General features: G+C 32.9%; 1 protein-coding gene and 2 pseudogenes across 2 annotated transcripts; 2 read left to right on the forward strand and 1 right to left on the reverse strand.

Annotated features, from left to right (window-relative positions):
* The first annotated feature begins 2129 nt into the window (after window positions 1–2129).
* Window positions 2130–5038, forward strand: LOC120138754 (annotated as a pseudogene).
* A 1983-nt stretch (window positions 5039–7021) lies between these two features.
* LOC120138805 lies at window positions 7022–8608 on the forward strand (annotated as a pseudogene).
* Window positions 8609–9652: 1044 nt separating this feature from the next.
* Window positions 9653–12244, reverse strand: LOC120138755 (dihydroceramide fatty acyl 2-hydroxylase FAH1-like). 2 transcript variants are annotated; one of them, XM_039154165.1, is made up of 7 exons: window positions 12136–12244; window positions 11543–11604; window positions 11055–11147; window positions 10762–10958; window positions 10516–10621; window positions 10147–10293; window positions 9653–9979 (listed from the first exon to the last, which is right to left on the reverse strand). In XM_039154165.1, the coding sequence occupies exons 2-7, from the start codon at window positions 11591–11593 to the stop codon at window positions 9860–9862; spliced, it is 714 nt and encodes a 237-aa protein (XP_039010096.1). In that variant the 5' UTR covers window positions 11594–11604; window positions 12136–12244; the 3' UTR covers window positions 9653–9859. The 2 variants fall into 2 exon arrangements, with proteins under 2 accessions (XP_039010096.1, XP_039010095.1); XM_039154164.1 differs by having other exon boundaries at window positions 11543–11601; window positions 12136–12243.
* Window positions 12245–15315: the final 3071 nt, after the last annotated feature.

The following is a 15315-nucleotide window of genomic DNA, read 5'->3' on the forward strand; positions in this document are numbered from 1 at the left end:
CCCGTCAATTAAAGTACACCACCTGCCCTCTAATTTAATTATTCGTTTAAGAGTAAGCACATTAATCGATAATCGATTGGTTAACTTGTTAATATTTGTTCTTTGTATTTCTTTAAGTTAAATTTCAGATCCACCAAGAGTATTGTCTCATAGATTTAAATTGTCGTTGCGGCTAAATTTTCGGTCATATTGTGTTTATCACGATTACGTAACATTATTACAGTGATTGCAAGTATTGTGATCTTGCAATAACAGTATCAAACGACATCGCTACCGCTATTGTGGTGACCGACTCTATTTAAATCTTTGCATTATCCTTTATAAACAGCTATTTAAATCTTTGCATTATCCTTTCTTTCCCTATAGTCCCTTTTCCTTTCTCTTTAGGTAAGATTAAGACTAGATTTAGAATTTGTAAAAAAAAATCTTATTTGGTCCCTAAAGTATATTGTTTTTCTACTCTAATCCTTAAAATCCATTGCTAAATATAGTCTAGATTTTAGTATAGTTCTTTAATGATATCTATTTATGGATATTATTAAAGTGTTTTTTATAATTGTGTTGGTATCTATTTGTGACATCTTCTGAATAGTTTAGAGCAATTAAAATGTAATATTTATTTAGAATTATTCGTAATCATTAATAACATACATACACCTTACAGATATAATTATTTAAACCCGAAATATAAAAAAACATCAAGTATTCTAACCACTTTGGTTGTTTAATCTGTTGTTGAAGGGGATTAGTTGCGTTTTGTATTATTTGTGGGTAAATTACAAATATGGTCACTCATGTTTGAATATGTTTTCGTTTTGCACTTGATGTTTGAAAACTCATTCTGATTAATAATGTTACCGATATGTAAAAAATTTTTCATCCATTAGCATTAGAAGAAACAAATGATACAGGCAACAATCAGTAGAAACTCAATAGTCACAAGAAAGAATTCTAATTAACAACAAATGGAAACACATGCAAGATGCAAAGCAAGATATGATACTATAAAAATCCGAAAGTCACGTCCTCTCATTCTCCATTTTTTTACAGTTCCATTTCCTTCAACAAAGAACAATTCATAAGATTTTCTGGGTTTATTTAGAAATTGTGTTGTAAGAACAAACTTTGTTGAGGAGATGCAGGGCCTATCTCTTCCTCCAAGCTGCTCAAACCATCCCCGGCATACGCTACGTTGCATGTGTTTTTTCCTTCTATGTTCTTTAATAGAGATCTGCTTTCGATACCGATGACTTCCGTCTTTGAGACGAAGAAGAATCGAACAATCGAATAAACATATTTGAAGAAGAATAAGACATATGGGTTTTTTGTTTTTTATTTGTCAACTCAGACTTATGTTAATGAGTTAACGAAAGTTAATGCCACATGGGCTAAAATCGAACGAATATATAACGTAAGAGATCAAATCAATTTTTTGAATTGATGACCATAATCGGACGGACATAAAATATAAGGGACCATTTGTATAGTTATCCAAAATATCAAATTTTTCTACTCGATTTAATGTTAGAAATATTTGACTCCATTTGACTCGATTCGTAATTTTATAAAACTCAAATTTATTAAAAAAATAAAATTCTAGATGAATTATAAAATAAAAATTGAATAACTCAAAATTAGCGGATTAATTTTCAAGTTTAAGCCGAGTCCCTCAGCTCTACATGATATATGTATATAAATAGTTATAGAAAACCGTTTAAAGTGGAATCAAATAGTATATAACATTATAAATATTTACAATTAAATTCAAACATTAACTCGAACAACTTGAATTGAATCAACTCGACTTAAAAAATTTAAAATAAAATTTGTGTTATAAAATAATAATCAACAATTTGAATACTCAAATTCTTTTGGCTCGACTTGATTCGATAAAATGCTCACCCGCATTAATTAGAAATCAACTTAAACAATTAAATTATCATAAATGTGATTAGTGTAGCTTAAAAATAACGAAGCGAAGCTGGGTACTTAATAGCAAAACATAGATTCCCTTTAAAAACTGACCAACCACGTGGCACGCATACAATATCTGTTGGGCTTAGAGCAAAAGCAACACTTTATTTATTATTTAATTTATTCATTTTTGGTAAAAGTTGGAATTTTGAATTTTTAGCATTCACTATGAAAGCCCTCTTTGGACAATTCCTAATTGCAAACCTTCAAACTAAAATCCAAACCAACGAATCCACCACAGCCGGCGGAGCTCCTCCTCTCGACTCGGCTCTCGCTTCTCTTCATCCGACGTGTTTGGAACTCCAATTTTTAACCGTTAACGGTAAACGACGAAGAGAGGTGAATTGCTCTTAATTTTCTGTTCCTTTCTCTTTTTTACATTTGATTCTTATGAAAGGAGAGCAAAGTTGTATATGCCAAGGAATAACCTACTTGAATCATATAAAAACAAAAATCAAGAGATATTTGGGCTGGTAGGCTGAATTTCGATCCTTGTTGAGCTACTTAGATCGTTTTCGTGGACTATAGAGTTAGGTTTTCCGCTCCTTATCCAAAATTAAATTAGATTTCATTTTCGAACAGCGTTATAAATTGGAGTAGGACGTGCTGCTGATTATGACTTTTACAATATTTACTTGGCTCTTATTGTTCAGTTTCGTTCCTTCATCCCTAATTATTTTGAAGTCATGTTTTCTTCTTGTACCTCTTTCATGCTCCTATATTTACTCCTTTTTTTCGTGGTTTAATTGTTTTTGTGATTTGATGTTTATGTTCAGTCTTGCTAAGTGCTTCTGCATCTTCGGTTCAGATGCCAGACTCGTCCAAGGAACTAGATAAACATGACGCTGACTCTGGGCAACATCCGAGGGAAGGTAGTGAATATGTTAGGCTGGTTGTTTCTAGTGAACCGACTGCAGATGGAATGGACGACTTATTACCTCAATCACCCGCCAGGAGTAAAACATTCGGCTGGTGGATCAAAGCCTTTGTGTGTGCATTTTCACAATTCTATTGGGTCTCATTTTTTTGAAATGGGGAGTTCCGTTTCTTTTCGAGAAGGTACTTGCTGATTACCCGTAGCTTTCTTCTCACTCTCTCTCTATGGCTTCTCTCTCTTAATTCTTTGCGTATGACACAAGTGACGTTCATTGTTTTTGTGTGTGCAATTTGTTCCTTTGAGTTGTTTGGCTAATTCCAGCAAAAGGAAAATATAACTATAGAAAAATGAACTATGACCTAAGCTAAGAAATGGACATTTGTTGATACTTTTTAGAGAAAATAATGGATCTCTTTACCTGTTAATTGCATGGGAGTTTTGGATGCCTAAAACCATTTTTCAATAACCATATTTTCACGCTTTACATTCTGTTTAAGATTGCATCCTTTAAGTGTACTATCCATGTGATAACTGAAACTTTAGCATTTGATGAATTTTCAATTTAATTGTAGGTTTTAATCCCAATCATGCAATGGGAAGCTACTGCCTTGGTCGACCCGTTCTTGCTATTGTGCTTGTTGCTTCTCTTGCCCTGTTTCCCGTGTTCCTCATACCTTCTGGTCCTCCATGTGGTTAGCTGGGATGATTTTTGGCTATGATCTTGGGTTCCTCATAATTATGGTTGGAACAACAATTGGAATGGTTCTACCGTATTTGGTCGGACTGCTTTTCCGTGAGCGTATCCATGTTAGACTTCTTCTTGGTTTCAGCTAATTTTTAAATAGTTATTTAGGAAACTTGATCTTCAATCCTATCTCTGATCCATTGTCTTTCTCTTGGATGGGCAGCACTGGTTAAAGAAATGGCCCCAGACAGCTGCTGTGGTTCGACTTGCAGGAGAAGGAGACTGGTTCCATCAATTTAAAGTGGTTGCTCTCTTTAGAGTTTCACCTTTTCCTTACACAATTTTCAATTATGCGGTTGTGGTAACCAGCATGAAGTTTTGGCCCTATTTATGTGGATCGATCGCTGGAATGATTCCAGAAGCTTTCATTTATATCTACAGGTACGCAATAACAAATCATGTTAAATTTATGGTACTCGTAGGAGTCGAACAAACCGTGTAAAATTTATAGTACTCCTAGGTGTCCCTGAAATTTATTTAATTTGTTGAAATGAGCCTGCTGTCCTCATACCTCCAAATGAGGTCTAATATAAAATTGTGCTTGCAATGTCAATCAAGTGAATGCAAAACTTGTTCCTTGTAGGGTGCTAAGTTAAGCTGATGGTGTCCTTTACGATATTTTTCTGATACAGTTAAATTACCTCATCATTGCTAATTTGGACATTGCAACTTTGAAAACACACCCTCAAGTACCGACTGTTCAGGTTCTGCCGCCGCTCTATACCACCTTAATACCCTAACAGCCATACACCATCAAGCCATCACACACAATGGAAGATCATTGCTTCCCTACCTTTCTATTCTTGCCTACCATAAGAAAGTGACCAAAGGCTCAATCCCTTGTGCATGAGTGCTGTTTTGAAGCTCAAAGTAAAAATACAAAAATTCACCAATCCATGCTGATACCCTGATGCCACCAGCTCCACAAATTGTTAATGCCATTCAACCGGATGTCCTGTATCCCAGAATCATCAGCCGTGGAAATTCACTTATATTTTATGTAATATAGTACTGGTGGGTACTGGGGTACTACGTAAACTAACTGTTCACTTTACCTCTTGTGCAGTGGTCGGTTAATAAGAACATTAGCTGATGTTAGATACGGCAACCATCATTTCACCACTGTGGAAATCGTATACAATGTTGTTTCCTTCATCATAGCAATTATTACCACAGTTGCTTTTACAGTTTATGCAAAGAGAGCTTTAAACAATCTTGGTAACCGAGAGACCGAAATAGAGGATGGGTCCGCCTCTTACCAGGGTAGCCTAGAGATGGAGAAGCTTCCGGATGAAAAGAGGTAAGCTTGTTGGACTCATTGATTTAACGAGTTAGGAATGTATGATCATTTCTCAGTTTTCATCATTTTAGACTAGATTTCTGTCGTTGATCTTTGTGTGTAAATAAAATTAAACAGCGTAAAATATACCATACAAAATTTGACATGTTTGCGAAACACTTCTTCCCTGTTTGCTTTGCGCCTATGGCTTATTGAAATTGTCCAACTAGTCGGTGGTTTCTGATCATTTGGGTTGGCTTGAGTCGACATGAATTGCAATGTTTTAAGTTGAGCTGTCAAAAATCGGAAAAGGTTATGACCGGTAAGAAATTTAAAATATATCAATTATATGCGTTATTTCAAAATTTTAACATTTTTTGTGTAATTAAGAAATTTTTGCCAAATTATATAATGGTGAATAATTTTGTGTAATATTATTTTATGAAAGTAGCTAGTTTTATTAAAAAGAGGAAATATCAAGAATTATAATGAAGGTTTACCGTTATAATAGTAAACTAAACACAATATAAATATATTTTTATAATTATTAGCACATGAAACTAGTCATTTAAGATTATATAAGGATTATACAAGGAAAAAGTAAAAAAAAAACTAATAAAAAATTCAAACAAAAGATAAATATGAATAAATCTGAGTACATTGGTAGACAAATTATAAAAAGAGATTAAATTACTGAAAAATCACCGATAAATTGCAAATAAGAGTCGAGCGGCATGAGAAAACTATCTACGAATATAATCACATATTTGAATCTAATTCAATGGTCTAAAACAGAAAAGATCAACATAATAATAAATAAGTATCATCTTTATCAGTTGTGGTAATTTCAAATCTAACTTAGAGAAAAAGATAAATGAATACAATGATCAAACGATTGAAAACATTTATAAAGACAAAAAAAACATATCATAAAAACATATTTATTAAAAACTAAAAAAAATCAAAGATGTATAAAAAAACCAAAACAAGAAATATCAACAACGACAATCAGCATGAAGATTGATCATAATCTAATTTTGTGTAATACTTTTCTTTTAATAATATAGAGTGATTACAAGATAGTTTAGGGTGATTATAAGGTAGTATCTGTTTAGAATTTTTTCTAATTATTAATAACATATACTCGTAGATACAATTGCTTGAACTTAAAATCTTTAAAGAAAACAATATCTTTTTTAATTATTGATATCACTTTGTTCGTTTAATCTTATATAATACTTAAACATTCGTATAAATTACTTAATTCATAATATTGTGTAATTGAAATCATTTATGTAATTGATTACACTTTATATAATTTTATTTTATAAATTTACCCTCGTGATACGACGTAACACATTGTATGCTTATGACCATAATCTAAATGACTAAACTATAAAATAATACCTTTAACACTTTAATTTTTTTTTCAAAGAAGTTCTTATATTTTATTGTGCTACTCAACTAAACTCTTATTTTATGTAATTATTTCACCCCTAATATTCTAAATCTTTATTTTTTTTTTCAAATTATTTCACCTTAACATTTAAATTATTTATTTTAATCTCAAATTATTTTAAATTTAATATTGTTTTATTGTTTTATTTTATTTTTAATTATATAATTTGGTTTTATAATTTTTACGTTTATATTATGTATTATAAATTTATAAGTTTTTTATGTGATTTTAAAAAATAATATAAATTAATAAAATAAATATTAATCGTGTACTCGTGATTCGAAAATGCAAGTACCCGAATTTTATGAGTATTCGACTTACAAGTATCCATCTCTTACGGGCCGAGACAAAGGATAAATTTTTGTGACCCGAAAGTCATGAATACCCGACATTACCGGTACCCGAAGACGCAGTACTCGAATTTGAACACTAGTAACTTAGACTATCAATACACTGAATACAAATCCTATATTATCCTAATTCCATAAATATATAGATTTAATTAAGGGAAAACAAATATGGACAGAAAATCCAAGATTATCAAAAAAAATCTAGGCGTGTATCCGTAATTTATTCCCCAGATTTGCATTCCAAAACATAATTTGTATTCTGGATTATTAATTATAAAACATTTAGGTCCCTCAATAAATTACTTTGAAAATCAATGTAGAAAGACAATCAGAAAATATGAATTATCCAAACCCTGCAATATTCCCGTTGCTTACATTAGCATTATTACTATTATCATCACTTCCATGTCCTGCAACATCACACTCTTCTTCTTCTTCCCTCGACAATTTTCTCCAATGCATTGCTAACAAATCCGCTCCATTGCTCGAATCAGTTTACACCCCTACTAATCCCTCTTTCGATCTTGTTCTTCGAGCACTTATCCGAAACCGCAGATTCTCAACGCCGAAACCGGTTGCGATTGTTGCACCTACTCGTGTCTCCCATGTCCAAGCGACCGTTTTTTGTGCAAGGGGTACGGGCGTGTAGATCAGGATCCGAAGCGGTGGTCATGATTATGAGGGCCTTTCGTATAGATCGAATGTCACATTCGTCATTCTCGACATGTTCAATCTTCGATCGATTGAAGTTGATGTTAGTAAGGAGGTTGCCTATGTTCAGGCTGGTGCCACGCTTGGTGAACTTTACTATAAAATTGCTAATGCAAGCAATGTTCATGCTTTCCCTGCGGGAGTCTGCACCGGTCTCGGCACCGGTGGTCATTTCAGCGGCGGTGGATACGGGAAATTAATTAGGAAATACGGTCTCTCGGTGGATAACATTGTCGATGCTCAAGTTGTTGAAGTTAACGGCAAGATAATCAACCGGGCATTGATGGGTGAGGATCTATTTTGGGCCATTAGAGGAGGGGGTGGAGCAAGCTTTGCTGTCATTGTTGCATGGAAGATCAAGCTGGTTCGGGTTCCGGCGAAAGTGACGGTATTCAACGTGCCGTTCACTTTAGAGCAAGGTGCAACTGATGTCGCCTTCAAGTGGCAACAAGTTGCACCTAAACTGCCTGATGTTCTCTTCATAAGGCTACAACCATCTGTTGTAAATGGTACTATATTAGTTAAATTGATCGGCATGTAGGAGAATCCGATCGACTTGTTCCACTTGTGAATCAAAGCTTCCCTGAGTTGAACATTACGAAATCTGATTGTAAAGAAATGAGTTGGCTCGAATCGACTCTTTACTGGGACAATTTCCCTCCCGGAACACCGGTAGAAGCTTTACTCTATTGAACACAAGGGGCACGAGATTATTCGAAGAATAAATCGGATTATGTCAAGACTTTGATTCCAAAATCCGGTCTGGAGACGATATGGAAGTTGTTAATCGAGTTGGCGAATACTACAACCGCAAACGTGATAATGCAATCGAATCCATATGGAGGTAAATTCAGTGAAATCCCAGCATCAAGCACTCCGTTTCCTCATAGATCCGGGAACTTGTTCTTGGTTCAGTACATTATTTTCTGTGACGAAGAAGAGCTCAACGTGACCGACCATAACGTCGATCGAGTTCGATACATGCATGATCGGATGGCTCTGTTTGTGTCGAAAGAGCCGAGCGAAGCATTTCTTAATTATAGAGATAATGACATCGGTAGCACTGCAAGTGACAACCAATTTCAGTGATGCTCTAGTCTATGGGAGCAAGTACTTCAAGGATAATTTCCCGAGGTTGACAACGGTGAAAGCTATGGCGGATCCCGACAACTTCTTTAAGAACGAACAAAGTATTCCTCCAAACATCAACTGACGTTCATCCACGGCCTTCGGTTGATTGTATTCCTATTCCTATAATAAATTAATATGTAGGAAGTGATTGTCCTCAAGCAATACATAGTGATTTCTCATGTTAAATATGGATCCTTAAATTAGAAAGGACAAGACATTAATTTTTTTTAATGGTAATATATCCTTTCAGTGACATGTTTTTGGAGATCATGAACATGTATAGAACATAAAAATTCAAGGATAAAATAATCATTTTATCCTTAAAATAATTGAAATAATATTGAACTTATAATCTGTTATTTGTAAATTAAAAAGAAGAAAAAAGAGAACTTATAATATGTTTTTTCTCATGTGCGCACATAAATGGTTCGAAGAATTGAAGTGAGCAGTTTTGCATTTGCGTCTTTGTTGATGGATCTACAGTGTATCACTGTAAGTTTTTTACATGTATATTCGATATACCTATTTTGTTTTGTAAATGGTCCTTTTTACCTATTATGGTTATTAGTAATCATTTTGGTTTGTAATAGTAAATATATGGTTACTATTTACTAATTTATAGGTACACATACACAGTTTGCTAATGATATGAATACATTAATACTATTAGCACGATTATAAATAAATAGGTGCAAAAGTATTGAAGTTTATAAGTAAATTGTTTTTGTAGTAATTGAAAATACGTGGCCAACAACTACCGATCCATGGTTACCACGAGCAACAATACTAATAGCAGGATTCCCTGCAGTAATTGGACATGCACAATTGACATTTATCTCGAGGGTGTGCACAGAAAGCTTAATCCAACGTGGATTAATGTATAGGATGCAGTCATCGACCGGCACCAAGGTGGCTTAAACAGCCGAAAGTGCCGACCCGCCTTGCTTTCTGCTTTAATATGTCAGCCAGGAATTAGACAACCTTCGTGTAGAGACACTTTGCTACTCATGACTGGCAAATCAGGGAGGTACAAAGATTGTTGTCAATACGAAATACAAGGTAATCTACTAGTAGCATCGAACTTGGATCCATATATGGACATTTGGATGTTAGCTTCCAAAATAAAAACAATGCATTAATTTTCTACAAAATAATTGGGATTTCAAATTGTTGGAGACGAAAGAAGTAAACAATTAAAAATTCATATACACAAACAACTCAATGTGGATAGAAGAAAGAAGAAAGATGAGATGCCAACCCCCCATAGATCATACTACAAAACTAAAATACAAGCACAAGTAACTAATGTCCAATACCAAGCTAGCCTACCAAATTATCTAGCCTTCTCTGCTGCCTTAGTTTGAGGAAGGGTTCCAAAAACTCGGTCCCAAAACGCTGAAGTGATCCCAAACCCCTTGTTTTGAATCCTAAAGTGATGGTTCAAGTGATATTTCTGCAATAAAAAATGATCAAATCAACCCATGGAACACTCTACCAGCTTTGCTACAGACAATGAACTCTATGGAGCTCAAAATTTATATTGACAACCTAATCGAGATAATCGGTGTTAAACTAGCATGATAAGTTGGCTGCAATTAGTTGGAGCACAAGTCTCTTTACCTTGAGGTTTTTAGGAACTTGGTTGGTGGGCTGACCATGGTGTAGGTAGTAATGCGTAACATCATACATGACATACCCAAGCAAACCGCCTCCAAACAAAGCAGGCGTAGTGGATGGAGTGGCGAAAAGCTTAATCAGGTGCCAAAACTGCGCAAAACAGTTAAGTGGAAAGCAAAGAATTAAAATAATTCAAAGATACATGAATTGCACAAGTAACAAAATGCTTTTGATGTGAACCTCTACGGTTCAAGGTTTCAAAACACAAACTATTATCATAACCCAGCAGCCAACTAACTATTTCAATGGTAAAGACCTAGAAAACATCATGCAATATATGAAGGAAGAAGAATTGGAGTAAAATATACACACCGGAATGCATAATATAGCAGCTGCAGCAGGAGGAAAAACAAGCCTTAGGCCATCCATAGGGTGCTTGTGGTGGCAGCCATGAAGAAGATAGTGTATGGTATTTCCCCTGTAACGAAGTTCTTAATGAATTATTACATACTACTACCATACTGTGAAGGTTAACATATGCAGAAAAACGTAATAAAAGCTGTAAATGTGTGTGTGTGTTTTTTAAAGAGTCAAGAGTCCAGAAGAGAAAGAACTAACCAATAACTCTTTGTTTCAATGTGGAAAAGGAATCGATGCAAAACGTATTCCACTAATGTCCACATAAAAATGCCAAAAGCAACCATTAAAGCAATTTGGGGAAATGTATGCCCCATACGTATAGACATTGAGATGAACCAGCAAACAACAGGCAGCCATATGGTTGGAATTGCCCACCAGACAGTACGAGTCAATGACTGTTTCGAGTAAAGCAAGCCAAAGAAACATTAGAACACATGACATATTCTATCGGTAATGCTTAATCAAAAGCATTTAAAAATGCAAATAAATACCTCCCAAAAATCACTCTCGAAGAACCTCGGACCTTCCTTACTCACAATAGGCTGGTGAATCCACTCCTGATAACTCTCTCCAAGGTGACCAACCTATCATAGATCATGAAACAGTCAAAATATAGTTTATAACCATAAACCAATATCAATCTCCCACATGCCTAAGATTACTAAAAAGTATTTAAAATGCAACAAAGAAGAAAGAGCATGTAGCTCACGAAATCTATGAATGAAACAGAACAAGAAGTGGTAAAGAAGTTAGCTTGTGATTTAACACCATCAAAAAATCAAATCAAGCAAATAAACAAAAGAACTAAAAGGTTCAACTAAACAATATTTTTTTTTTCAAAAGACAGTTCAATATGTCACTATTGTAATCACATAAGAAACTAAATATGAGAGATGAAAAAACCAATTACACCATAGCTGTCACCTACACATGCTTGTTCCAAAAGATAAAACCAAAATGAAACTCGTGATTTCGGTACCTGGAAGACAAGGGGTTTATCCAAATCAACGGTGAAATTTTGTGCAACCATCTTCACAACAGCTTTAAAGGGAAAAACATGATTAGCAAAAGGATCAAGAATTTGCAAGAAATCTAAAAAAAAAAGGAACAAGGATCACACAAGATTCTACTTATCACAGTAATGTCTATGGAATTTGCACCATTTATTTAGAATCAAATTTCCAATTTTCAAACACATCTTGACACTCACCACTCGAGGGTAAAAAGAAGGAATCAGATTCCCATAGGGACGAACCATAGAATTAATCAAAAAGTTAAAATTATAAAAATACTAAATAAATATCCGTTTACATCATTTTTCAGCCATCAAACGGAAAAGAAAAACTGCAATACGAAATATAGCAAATCAATCACTTCCACACCAAGAATGAAAACCAGATTCAAGTATGTGTCTAGTACCCAGATTTTCTCAACACCCAAACAGCATAACAACACAATGTACTGAAATGAACCATCAATGAAACCGCACAATCCAGAAGAAAAAAGAAAGCAAATTACAGCAGATCTAGATATTAAAAACAAAAAGAAAACCCCAATAAGAAGCAAACAAACCAAAGACAATGTAGATTGAATCTCAGCCAAAGAGAGTGAAAAAGGCAGCAAGTGAATGTAGAGAGCAGGAACAAGATTCCTGTTTTAGTGAAGCAAAGAAGAAAAGAGTGAGAAAGAAGAGGAAGATTGATGTTTGGGGTGTAGAAGTGTGAATAAATCGTGGGAGCAGATCTGAGCCATTGATATGAATAAAGGGATTTGGTTGGGCATGGAAGAATAGAAAATGGCAGCGATTCTTTCTCGCGTTGGATTCGAAATTTTTAACGGTTGCCAGCCTGGCGTTTCTACGATCCAGCTTCCTAACTGCGTGGGGGTTGGAGAATTATGTGGCGGATACATACGGACATATACACGATTTTATCTTAAAAAAATAATCTTTAAGAATAACGAATCTATAAAATTTTATTAGATAAAATTTTATTATCAATAAAAACTGTGAAAAAAATTGAAGGGGACGATTACCTCTGCTCACCCCCTTTTGGTATATCTCTATTCACATGCATTGTAACAATACGAGTGTTGATGTGTTGAATTAATTTTACTTATTTTTACAGTTAGTTAAGTCGTTTATTTTTATTATCTCATATTCTTTATATCATGAATTTTAGTCTCATTAAGTGCATTCTCATTTCTTCTCTTAGAGTCCTCTCTTCTCTTTTCCTCTAGATAAAATTAGGGATAGACATGGGTCGGGTTTCAACCAACACGACTTGAAAATTTTACATTCCTCATCGACCCGGCCCCATCAAACCCAAAAAATATACACCCTCCACCCTATTCGAACCCAATCTGACTCGATCCGAAATAATAATTTTTTTTTATTTTTATTCAATAAAAATAATGATTTAATTAAAAAAATAATATATAAAGGGTATTATTGTAATTATTCTTAAATATATAAGGTAAAATTATATTTTTTCGAGTCAGATATTTTTCACCTTAAACTCAAATCCGACCCGACTCGAACTTGAAATTTAAAAAAAAATCAATCAGATTCGATCCGATCTGATTTTGATTTGGTCGGGTCGGAACCTGTCGATTCGAGTCATATGCCCATCCCTAGGTAAGACTAGGAATAATTTTAGAATTTGTAAAAAAAAAATTACTTTATCATAAGGGTTTAAGGGGGTGTTTGGTTCAAGGATTGTGGGATTCTCATGGGATGAGAATCCCACATTTCCATGTTTGGTTGGCCGGGAATCTCATTCCCGGTAATGTTTTATTACCAATAGTAGATTTTTTGGAGTATATTACCGGGAATGTCATTACCTTCCTTCCCTTAGGTATTGTAACATTACCGGCGTTTTGGACTAAAATAGCCTTAAATTTTTATTTTTTTTTTCTTCAAAAATATCCTTCTTCTGTCATTGAATAATAAAAATTCTACGAAGGTTAAATTACAAATTTATCCTTAAATTATTTTAGATTTACAAAAAAAGTCTATAATTAAAATTTTATATGAAGTTTAGGGGTTAAAAAAATTTACCCTTTCATTAAACCTTTTTTATATTTTTAATTTTGTAAAAAAAAATTATATAAATATTATGAATTTAATTTTTTAAAGAAAATATATAAATATTTTACAATTTGTAATATTATACAAATATATAATAAGGACAATTTGGTCAAATATATATTTCAATAATCTTTTATTCCTTTAACTAAACACGGTAATCTTACATTCCTGCTAAACCAACCAAACACAAAATACAACATTCCCATTAATCATATTCCCTGGTAATCTTTTATTCCCACTGGTAATCTTACATTCCGTGAACCAAACGCACCCTAATAGTTATTTGGTATATGTACTATACTTGTTTTTTAGGATAAATTATCTATTTGATTATTCAATTGATTGTATTTATATTTTGATCACCTGATTGATTTTTTTTTGATAAAATCATTATTTACGTTATGTTTAGTTTCATTTTAATATTTGTCATTATTTTTGATCGTCGATTGAACATGAATTATGTAATGACTTGTTATAATAGTAGTTTTAATTCTTAAAAGTTATATATTCAATCAATTTTAATCTTAATTTAAAATAACTTAATAGATTTAATTTACTCAATATTTAAATATCCTATCAATTTACTCCATTTTTATCTTCTTATTCTTCCTCACATGTTCGTATTTAAAAAAAAAATGAACAATCATCTTACTTTTTAAAAACTGACGATAACACCATCATACACACACCACTAACGACATCTTTTTCTTCTTGAAATTATAAATTTATCTATAACATTATGCTTTAATTATATTACGATCACCTGCCTATATAATTAAAACGATAAGTTTGATATCTACAGAAAGATTAGTTGAGTGATTAGAACATAAACACATTCATAATTAAGTGACCAAATGGTTAGTTTAATCATTTTTTAACCGAAAATAAAGAAAATAGATATGCTAATGAGTAGGTTTAGTTGGCATTTGCTCTATTTCGTATCTAATTGAGTGAGGATGGTTATATATTTCGCAAGAAATAGGGTAAGAATAGAGATAAAATATAGATTTGTTATAGGTGGTATGGCAAACGTGAGTATGACCTTGTACTTGTCTCATCTCCATCTGTCTTGTCTCCTCCTTACCGGTCCAATATACATAATAAACAAATTTTAAAAATAAACATCTCAAAAAAATAATTTTAGAAATTGAAAACTTATAAAATTTTAAAAAGACGAAAAATAAAATTTCAATAAAAATACATAAAAAATATTAAAAATACATGATAATTTTAAATATTTAAAAAATGATTGTCCCCACTCATCCCCTCGATCCCGGGTGGAAGAGTCCTTGAAAGCCACCATCCACGTAAGTGTTTTTACTCCACATACATGTGCTCTTTGAGTTTTCAGTTTTTCTTCGATCTTTTGTGTAATGTAAAATATATTATACATTCATTCATGAGTACGTCATTTTAGTATATATTGAATACATTTACTAAATATTTTATACACTATAAGAAATAACTTTAGAAATTGATATAATTTATAATGAGTAATCATTGTAACCATTCTGTTTTATCACATACATTATTAATAGATACGTACATAAGAATTTATTTTAAGAGATAAAATTAAAAAAAATTACAAATTTTAGAGATAAAACATATATATATATTTTATTTTCTATTGATAATCTATCTAGAATTTTAAAAATTTGCCCATT

Source organism: Hibiscus syriacus, unplaced genomic scaffold (assembly GCF_006381635.1).
Source record: "Hibiscus syriacus cultivar Baekdansim isolate YM2019G1 unplaced genomic scaffold, ASM638163v2 tig00110705_pilon, whole genome shotgun sequence".
Classification (NCBI taxonomy): domain Eukaryota; kingdom Viridiplantae; phylum Streptophyta; class Magnoliopsida; order Malvales; family Malvaceae; genus Hibiscus; species Hibiscus syriacus.

What these genes read in the sequence shown, in the direction of transcription:
- LOC120138755 (XM_039154165.1), bottom strand. Translation starts at nt 11,593, where the DNA reads ATGGTTGCACAAAATTTCACCGTTGATTTGGATAAACCCCTTGTCTTC. An exon ending in ATAAACCCCTTGTCTTCCAG is followed by an intron (nt 11,148 to 11,542) that starts GTACCGAAATCA and finishes GATCTATGATAG; the next exon opens with GTTGGTCACCTTGGAGAGAG. An exon ending in AAGTTCCTAAAAACCTCAAG is followed by an intron (nt 9,980 to 10,146) that starts GTAAAGAGACTT and finishes TTTTTATTGCAG; the next exon opens with AAATATCACTTGAACCATCA.